The following is an 11075-nucleotide window of genomic DNA, read 5'->3' as shown; positions in this document are numbered from 1 at the left end:
ATGAAGAACAACTATGAAAATCATATGTAAATTAGTTTAAATTAGATGAGGAGGTTTTAAGTCCAGTGTTAACATATCGATGGACAGAAGGTCAGTGTGAGTGAGTTGTGTTTAACCCCACTTTTAATAGTATGCCAGTTATATCACGGTGTGTCAGCCTAATGTGAAAGGAAAGCCCCAAGTGATGCAGGACTAGTAACTTCTGTGCAACTAATGATTTAATCACATTCTAAGTTTTTGGCCTGCTCAAGGGATGCAACTCTGCAAAAAAATTCTGGAAAGTCTTATCCAGACTCACTTATTTACAGACCTCCGTCACATAGCTGGAAAATTGCTGAGTGTGGCGTTAAACAACAAACAAACAAACAAACAAACGAGTGAGTAAATACTGATGATGCCTCTCCCACGCAGGAGTATATCCATAACATGAGGGTGTCACAACTTCTATACATCATTTATTGCACCACTGAGAAATATATACAATCATTGTGTTCATCACTAGCAATGAATTAATTGAAACACCTTCAACTATGAGCAACTATTAGAGGCATGAAAGTCAGAAAGAAGGGAGGGATGAAGGGTATGTGTGCCCAGTTTCACAGTGCCTGATCTTTCATTGCTGGGTGCCCTCACTGTTCCTTACTTATAGTGATCTGATCTGGCGCCCTCTTGTATACCATCGACAGCATGTGTCTTTTCCCATCCATCCCCAACCCCGACATGTTTATTCCTTACTTACAGTGTCAGCCACTGTCAACTCACTCACACAGAGTGCTTATTAAGCTCTTTCACTTAACACAAAAAAGTGAACTCTTTCAAAACACAACCATACCAACTGTTAAAAATTGAAACATTTAATAACAATTTTCAAACCAAATTAATATACACCATGAACTGTTTTCTCACATGAAATTTATATATTATGATCTGTGCTTTATTTAAACATTTACATGTGTGCATTTAAGAACACTTAAATGTAGAAACTGGTAAAGCATAAACTTATTCAGATGCTATACGGGCACATCTTGTCAAAACATTTTGTCAACTTATCTGATGCACCAGGCAAGGGAGTTAACTGACTATAATAAGTCCAGTTTCCACCTTTGCCGAACTCTGGAGTTACATTTTGGCAGGACTAACAAGTCCATGCATAGTCCAATCAAAATAGTGTATCGAACTAAACATCCGGTTCGCAAACAACATAGATTGCAGATTTCTGTCGACTGAAGGATTTGCAAAGCATGTGTACCGCCAACTGGGCGTAGACAGATATTTTGCAAATCTTTTCAGGTTTTCAATCAAGGTGCTCAACTCATTTGATGCACTTTGCAAAGTAAGGCCATTTGTATTACAAAACAGATCTTGACTAAAGATCAGATGGTCTTGACTGGGCGCCACCTTTTTGTTGGAAGCAATCCCAAGTTATAGAAGAGGTGGAATCTGATTGGTCAATTGGAGGGACATAGAAGGGACATAACTCGTAATAGCCACTGGTGGCGCTACGATCAATCCCAGAAATTCCAGCCCAGTTTGGCAAGGGTGGAAACTGGACTTTTACAGTCAGTTAACTCCCTTGCCTCGGGAAGATGCTGGAAAGAGTTTAACTGTAGAATCTAAAGGTCCCATAAAGTGTGTGCATACCTGTTTATGCAAGCTTTAAAAATTCTTACTGTGGAGCACATCTCACATGACACAGATCTTGAGACCATATTAACTAACAACCATAAATCAAGAATTCAGCCGAAACTGATCTCAGAGGTTACCATCTAACCTCACAAATATCTGATAGGTCTGATCAAAATCTGAGACTGAGTTCATCAATAGCTGGACATATATGACCGAAGTGAAACTTCAAGCTAACACAGGCCAGCTTAACAATGATGATGCTGATTGCCAGAAGATCTGGTAGAGATCTGAAGGCTGTGACATCACTGGTCACCTTCACACCACATAAACTCCTCACAGTGTCCTTTTCAGCTATACTGTTGTCACAGTGTCATATTTGTCACATCAGACCCTTTGAATCTGTATCTGGAATTTACCTGAAACAAGAGACAATTCATTTGAATTATTTACCCTGTGCAGTAGATGGAAGTGACTGGATCAGAAGAGATAGTGAATGAGGGGACAACCCAGCTGTGTTTCTATTTCAGATTTGACACCTGAAAAATTCATTTGACTCAAAACCTCTGAGGCTGGATAAATTTAGAGGTTACGTGCGATGGTATGATACACGATATGTTTATTTCTGCATCCATCCAATACAATGCACTTGCTCATATAAATTACTTATGCCTCGTTTAATGACCCTCTTCCCCTTCAAAATGTGTTGTAATTTCTACAGCTACCTTTTCCTTTTGAACATGCGCTGGAATATTAACAGATTAAAAAGTCAAGAAGTTTCCACGCGATTTCACTTAAATATGGGTATCGCAATATGTATCGTATTGTTACCTATTCATTGTGAAACATACTCCATCGTGACCTTGCTGTATTTCTCCGCTACTTTCAATGGCCTGCTAAGTATGTTAATTGGCATGTGATATCATGCCTTAATTAAATATACAGTCAAGTCTCCTTAATCCGACACTCGTTAAACCAACTCCAACACACCTAATTTGCAACGAATTGCTGAAATCACTCATTAATCAGTCTCGTTAATCCGACACAGTGATCTGTCATTACAGGTCACAACAACCTTTGCGAACTTTGACCGACCAATGAAATTACTAACAGGAAGTCGACATTAGCCACTAATTAAGCAGCTTTCTTAAGCATTGCAGCACTAGTTTCAAGACTATGCTTTAGAAAGTAGTTTTGAATCAGTCATACAGTCCGTAACAGTAGTTTTGTGTTAAACTTTAGAGGTTGCATGATTAGAAAATATATTCCGCTAACATTGTAACACAACAATATGAATATTTGCTTTTTCCTTTTTATATTACAACATGTCTGAATCGTTATCTATCTTGTAGTTGTCCAATTTTTCGATCACGAACGTTGATACTACCTAATTTCGTTCATCCAACATACTCGTTAATCCGACATAATCACATGCAACGAACAATGTTGGATTAACGGGACTTGACTGTATATCTCTTGGTGCATAATTTCCCACATTTGGATTCTGACTTTTCAGATGAAAATCATCACTTCCACTTTTTTACAATCAACATACAGCCAACTACGAATTGTGTGATACGCATTACTTAGAAGTTGACGGATGACAAAGTAGACACAATTGATGAATTGTTATTAAAGAAGTTGTTATCCATATATTGTGTCTACTTTTACAGTAAAAACTATGTTTATAACGAACACGCTTATAATGAACTGACCAACATAACAAACCTGTTCTTAGTCCTGGCCATTTGTTGTATATATGCTGTATATATGCTTATAACGAACTAAAGTTATTACGAACTAAAATTAGTGGTCCCTTTGGGTTCCTTATAACCACAGTTTACGGTAATTCTAAACATCACTGAACATGCTGATTGATATTATCAGAGGACATCTCATCATGCTAAGACACTCACATGCTGGCATAGCGCTGACGTCCGCAGTGACTATACAGTTGATTCCTAGGTTAGACAGAGCTCCTCGGATCAGCCCACAGGGAAAGGCCAGGTACTGAATCACAATGAAACAAATCAATAAAAAGTGTGGGAAAGTAAGGGGGTCCCGAGGTTTGCAGCAAGTATCTGAATATAGCGATCCTCGAAATCTTTAATATCTTGATATGAACACATAATGCCATTTAAAAAGTGGTCAAATGTAATATATGTTATATTTGTGTTAACACTTTTTTAGTAAAGTACAGATTCTTGTACTTTTGGGGTCTGAGTCTCATCTGGGTTTCGAACCCACACTGCCAGAGTGAGGCACCTAATCACCAGAATTAGAATCTGTACTTTTAGTTCAGTTGTCTATCAAAAGGACAATTGCTCCACGTTTCATGACAAGCATAAGTTTATTCAAAACACAAAAACAGAGTTATCACTAAATGTTTACTTATCCTGCAACACTCCTTAATGCATCTGTATATCAGACTGGTTGGAGGTGGGAAACCCTCAAAATACATAAACCTTGATAATTCACACCCTGAAGGCACGACACCAATTGGTCGATAAACCGTGAAGCGGAAAAGTTAACGCCATTACGGTCAAGTTATTTCAGTGTGAAAAACAATTAAACATAGGAACGAAAGAGTAGCTCCCCATACATCTTAGTAATAAAGAAAAATAGCTCATCAGCCAAATCTTTACTTACTACAATATAGAGCCTTGTAGACAATCGATTGTCTAATATTCTTCCACTGGTGAAATCTGATCAACTGCACCGGAGATTTGAATGGCTCTGTTTAGGGCGAAGTCATTATTTGCATCGAGGGTTGGTAACCTGCTGGGCTACAACCAACGGCCCAAAACTTTGTACACCTTTGACATCCTCGAGAGTCACATCGCGAAGATAATGACTGGCGAAAACTGTGTCAGACCTCCAAAAACATCCTTCCATGATTGTTTTAATAGCACAATTGCTGTGTAAAGACATGGTAGAGGCTAACGCCCTGATCTCATGCGGATTATTTGCTCTTGGCGGATCCAAATTGGCGATTGAATAAGCCTGAAGGATTATTGCGCGTAACCATAGAGATATGGTGTTGCAACAAACTTCGGTCGAAGACGTAGTAGACACGGGTATAAATAACCGCTTCCTCGAACTACACCTAGTCTTAGAACGGCGGATGAAAATTCGCAGTTAATGGCAAGTAATGGTGCTATCTTTCAAGTGTCTTTGGGTACGCAAATGTAGGAGGTATTCATCTAAAATCTGTGATGAAGCAGTAGTATCGTCTTGACTTTGTGCCTTGCAAAACATTTCAAATAATCCCCACTTGTCATTGTATAGACCTCTGGTAGAAGGACGATGAGTTAACGTTATAGCTTTAGCTGCCCGTGCAGAATAGCCCTTTGTGTGCTTAACGCCTTTTTAAGACGAACCAAGTATGAAGACGAAACCTGTTTGGTGTTGGACGAGGCAATTTGCTGTGAGGGTGGATAAGTAGGTTGGACCACTGTGGGAGGGGTAGTGGATCGTCTTCTGCTAGATTTCTGACCTCGACGAACCAACCTCTCGCCTGCCACCAAGGTGCAACCAAAGACAGAGCAAGTCTCCTTGATATTTTGTATTACCCTGGGAACTGGGAAGTAAGGCTGGTGACGGAAAAGTGTACGCTTTTAGCCCTTCCCAAGGAATGCTGAACGTATCTGATAACCGAGAGACATACATCATGAGTTGGTCATTTTGGGAAGTTGCAAACAGGTCTATGTTTGGTTGCCCAAACTTCTGAAGCAGTAACTGGAACGGTTCTATGTGAAGTTTCCACTTGGTGGGTGCCACCCTGTCTGGACGCGATGAGGCATCGGCCAGAGTGTTTCGATATCCCGGGCTGAACTATGAACTGTAGTTGCAGGCGATCCACAAGATGGAAAAATCTGAATGTCTGTTGAAGTAGAGAGTGGGAGTGTGATTTGCCCTGTTTTCGCAGGCACCACACCACAGTGCTGTTGTCTGTGGATATTGCGAGTTGGGCTGACTGTAGTTGATTCTGCAAATGAGATATAGCCAGAATTAAGGCTTCCAACTCCATGTTGTTTATGTGCCACTTTCGATGAGCACCTGACCATAGCCCTGAGGCTGTCTGGCCTTGCAGGTGAGCACCCCACCCCTGAAGGGAGGCATCTACGAACAGGTGTAGATTCGGGGATAACCCGAGTAAAGAGACTCCTCCTAAGACATTCGACTCTACCGTCCACCAAATGAGGTAAGGCCTCAGATGAGCCGGTAGCATGCTGGCCTTGAGTGGATCCTGACTCCTGTTCAGGAATTGTTGAATTGGGCGAAATTGTAATCGGCCTCTGCTGGTTAGATACTGGGCTGGGGAAAAAAGACAAAGTTTTTTACGCCTAAATAAATCACATAAAACTGCACAACATGGTGAGAGTAATATGAAAAGAATACATCACCCGTAGCAGATGAATTTTAGAATTGTAGACAAAAACTGAGGGTCTAAACAAGGGGCCCATATTTACGCAATCATGACAAAATATACATTTGCATTGTACACGTCTATAATATTGCATATTTTGACTCTGTCAGCATTTAAAATGGGTGGATGGCAAATCTGACAGCTTGAACATGTATTTCTCTAGATACAGATGTAGCATAAAGATCTGAACCGTTTCCATGTTATGCTCCAGGAGAAATCATATTAAAGGTATTTTTCTTTTCATAACAAACGAATGTATACAATGTATCTGTTTATTATAGGGTTGGGATAATATCAGTTTGTATGCTATGGTCAAGGTTCAAACTCCTTTGGGAGTGCCGGACAGATGAACAGAACGGCCAGTCCTGGTAGCATATGTGCCTTCCTCTCATTATACTCTCAATTGTACATATGGTTATACGGTGGAGATCTTAACTGTCTCAAAGTTATAAACTCTTTTTAGCCCCGCCCCTTAGTCCCCGGGGGTTATGGTAGAGTTCATCCCCTTCCATTTCTCCAATTTAAATCCCCACCTTTGGAGAATGTTTCCAAACAAATGTGGTTCCAGAGAAGAAGTCGTTTAAAACAATCACACCAAATTATTCCTATTTGGCCCCGCCCCTCAGCCCCACCATTTGTGCAATTTTGAATCCTCACCACCGGAGAATGCTTCCAACCAAATATGGTTGATATCTATCTCTAGATTCCAGTGAAGAAGTCGATTATATACCCTATCAGCCCAATCATTTGTACAATTTTGAATCCCCACCACCTAGGGATGCTTCCAGTCAAATTTCATTAATTTCCTATTCGTGGTTCAGAAGAAGTTGTTGACGAACGGACGATGAACGACGGACGGTGAACGACGGACGGTGAACGACAGACGATGAACGGTGGATGGATGGACGACGGACACCACGGTATGCCATAAGCTTACCTTGGTCCTTTGGACCTGGTGAGCTCATAAAGTCAAAACAAGAGCTCCGCTAGTACACATCCATGCTGTAGCACAACAGGCAGTGATGTGAAGAGGTGACCTAGGGTCACAGAGGTCACAGGACAGCGGCGGTGGGTGTGAGGAGAGGAACAGTTTATTAATTCTTCGCCCATGACCATCGTCGGTACGCTGTTCTGTTTCTTTGTCGCAAGGTAAGCAGTGAATGTATTGAGGAGTAATGCAGGATAAGTAAAAAATGTGAATAACACGAAAGGTGATATGTATTTTTTGGTAAGCTTGCAAAATTTCATTAATGTCACTTCAGTGGCTTCTGAGAAAGCTTTCACTATTGCAGACACTATGCCCCAAACAAACAAAAACATAACATGGATCAAGGGCCATAACTGTGTATGCACAAAATCTGAAAACATGTAGCAAGGGATGTAACTCTGGAAAAACATAATTTATTGCACCAACTTATGAACTCAGCCTTGATAAGTATCCCTTAGATAAGCATGCAAAATTTCATTCAAGTAACTTCAGTCCCCATTTCACTCAGTATGCACTGAGTTGAAGAGCACGGGGCAAGGGCCATAACTCTGTACAAAATGAATTTAAGACACCAATTTTTGAAATCCTATAAAACCTTGACCAGTAACATCAGTGTGTTAAGTTTAAATAGTTAAACTTGAATAGTTTTTAAGATAATTTGTCCCAATTGAGAAAGGGATGGACAGATAGACGAACTCTGTTCCTATATCCCACAAAGTGGGCAGGGATCATTAAATTGTCCTTGACACAAGCATTAATTCATGGACTTTTATCTTTGTTGAACAATAATCAGCTGATAATATTTTTTCTCACTGACAACCATAACATCAAACCCCTGGAGCATCCATGATGACAAGGCTACTCACTTTGGGTGCTGCCTCCATGTACTGTTTACCATTGGACAGCTGGGTCAGGAACTTAAAGCGATTATCCTGCAGCACATACACTCCCTGTAAGATCAAAAAGACCATAATGACAAGAAGTCCTGATGTTTGGTTATGACATACTGAAGGCCAGAAAACAACAATCCTCCATAGGTGAGATGAAATGGGTTTGAGCATCAACTTCAAGATTATTTCACATATAGTGACATGCATGTATGTGTATGTATGATAGAGGTGGGACGATACACTGATGCATCAGTGGATCGCGATATTTTACTTCCTGATACAAGTATCGATCACAGTTCCACACTAAGGAAAAAATATTGATTCATACCTTAAATATTTACTTTAATGCCTGTTATACCAATCACTAATTAGTAGTGAAAATTATCAGTGAAAAAAAATATTTTTTCATCCATTGCCCATACTTGGCACTGCCAACTGTAAATCTTCAAAGTGCAAGGTATTTGACTATCCTGTCTATAAAAAAGATGGCTTACGAACCCCAGATAAGAGCACATACAAGTATCGTGATATGTATCGGATCTTGAAAACGGTATCATGATACATATAGGATGTATGGCTGCTTGTCCAGACTATACAGCTTTTATAGTGCTGGCCATAAGTGTCCACTCACCTGATGATTTGTACGAAGATTATCCACCTGTTTCTTATATATGGCATTCCAGAATTCTTTACACATAAACTTCATGGTATCGAGTTCATCCTTAAATCTAGATGTCTCCTTAGTGAACCTGAAAAATTAAAATATTGTTTGGTAAATAACTACCCTAGTTGTCTAAAGCATGTCAAGCCCAATCCTTTCTGGAAGCTTGTCTCTCAAACGCTTTAACCTAGTAAATCTGTCAGAGTTTTGTTATCAGTATCATACTTATGTTTTTATTAAAACATTCTGAAAAGAATGCCTGGCTAGGTGTAGTGGTAGACAAGCATACAGAAGTATACTTGAAAATTAGTCACAGGCTGTGAGGAGTACTCTAGCTTACCTTTCAATGAGACTTTGTCCAACTCGAAAACCAAGTGACTCCAGTTTAGAAATGCAGTGATCCTAAACATAAGAGAAATACATATAACATATTTATGCTACACACCAAAGACATTAGTAACGTTCGAAATGTGTTTGGTTCCATGTTTGAATGACATTTTATCCCGTTCTTGGCATGGCAAACAACATGTTTGGAGTTCAAAATTATTAGCATCACTCAAACTGCATAATTATAAAGGTGGTTTAAGCACATGACTTTGACATCCCACAGACAGTAGGCAGTTTCACTGGTCATGAGGGCATATTATTACATGTATTAACTCGGTCATCATATTTGTTGTTCTTTTGTCTGTTTTATTTTTCAAAACTGCACTCAGCGTGCTCAGCAGTATTCCAGCTATATGATGGCTGTCTTGTAAATAATTAAGTCTAAACCAGACAGAACCAGAGATCAATATTGTGAACAACGATCAATTCCATCGAGGGACAATGACACACAATCAACCAAGTCACAGGGCCTGACTCCCTGACGTGATGCAGGTCTTTGAGGACAACCAGTGAATACCACTTTGTGAAACCGAAACGGGTATGGTTCTGACAAACCTAGCAGAATAATCAGGATGGACCGTGATTCAAACCCACGATTATTGGGTTCTAGCAGGCCTATGGGACAAACTCAGCATGAATTTGTTATTCGTGGCCACTAGAATCAAATATTTTGGAATATGCAAGCATCTGCATATTTACATACCCTGTACCAAAAAATATCATAAGAACATATAATATGCATAGATTTCTTCAAACACAACACTCTATAATATTTAGTTTGACAGTATTGTGGTCACTGGTCATTGTAGCATTTGAGCAGCTACTAGTTCCTGGATAAGTGCATAATATAAATGTATAATATATTAATCATTAACAAACCATGTCAAATAATTTATGTTGTCAATGTTTCACTGAATATAACAAATAATACAAATAATATTTCAGCTGCTACGTCAGACTTGTTATTGTATTCATGAATTAATATTTGTATTCGTTACCCTATATTCGTGATACAAATCGTATTCGCCTCATAGTGTATTCGTATATTTTATATATATATATATATGCAACCTTCATACATGACACCTCAAGATAATAAGAATTTCTTACTTATACTGAAGGGGTTCTTGGTGAATAGGGTACTAAAGACATGTACCTTTCTATATTGCCTATATGTACCCAAACCAAAATTGGAAGACACAAATGTACCCTAGCTTGCTAGTGTATGCTTGGCAAAAGGGGGAAATGGTCAAAACTGGTGAGAAAGTCTAGTCTATGAGGGAACCAAGCAAGCAAGTCTACAAAGGAACATTGTTTTTTGCATTCTGGAATGTACTCTTCCTGACTTCAGTTCCGTACATTGCCACGTTGGGTACATTTTGTATTCTAATTTCGTTCACGGTACCTGTCAGTGTACAGAAAGTCTTGCGATCTGTACTACCCTATACAACGACCTTTTGGGCCTGACAGACACAGTCATTGAGTGCAAAGTGAATATGCTTCACATACTATGCAGAGCAGTGGTTATGTTGATTTTACACTTGGGTTGCCACATTTGTATTTGTGTTTTCCTTGTGTATTTAACACAAGGAAAACACAAATACAAATGCGTCAACATATTTTCCTAATAGGCCTTCGTTTCTGCTTCTTCATAGGTTTAACACAAGGCTCTGGAATTTGCATATGTTCGCTATAAGCATTCGCATTCAATGTATTTTTGTGGTTTGTAACCTTTTCATCTTTTGAGGCTGTTCGGTATATGTGAGACACTAGCTCCATGTGAAGAAACTCAAATAACACTTCGTCTGCCATCGTCGCCATATTGACGCCCCTCTGTAAAAGTAGAACTACAGATTTGATACGAAATATGATTTTTACACGCAGCAATATTCTCATATATATAATGGTTAGTTGGAATTTACACTAATCCTTATTAATATAAATATAATATTAACCTAAAAGAAAATGTGTTTACTCATCAGATTTGTGACTAAGCTACCACATTACTATAATATTACTTTCGTTTTGAGATTTCATTAAAAGTTATTTGTTTATGGTCCGGGGTGGCATCCGGTTCTTAAGATTTCTATAAATGTT

General features: G+C 39.2%; 1 protein-coding gene across 1 annotated transcript; it reads right to left on the bottom strand.

Moving 5' to 3' along the window:
* Nucleotides 1-455: 455 nt before the first annotated feature.
* Nucleotides 456-10874, bottom strand: LOC139442762 (trafficking protein particle complex subunit 6b-like). Its single transcript, XM_071223656.1, has 6 exons — nucleotides 10710-10874; nucleotides 8932-8993; nucleotides 8562-8679; nucleotides 7907-7990; nucleotides 3540-3633; nucleotides 456-2042 (listed from the first exon to the last, which is right to left on the bottom strand). Exons 1-6 carry the CDS (start codon nucleotides 10872-10874, stop codon nucleotides 2011-2013), a joined length of 555 nt encoding a protein of 184 aa, XP_071079757.1. The 3' UTR covers nucleotides 456-2010.
* Nucleotides 10875-11075: the final 201 nt, after the last annotated feature.

This window comes from Haliotis cracherodii, unplaced genomic scaffold (genome assembly GCF_022045235.1).
Source record: "Haliotis cracherodii isolate W230 unplaced genomic scaffold, xgHalCrac1.p SCAF_5, whole genome shotgun sequence".
Lineage (NCBI taxonomy): Eukaryota > Metazoa > Mollusca > Gastropoda > Lepetellida > Haliotidae > Haliotis > Haliotis cracherodii.
Note: the sequence above shows the minus strand (reverse complement) of the source record. Positions and strands in the feature narration are given on the sequence as shown.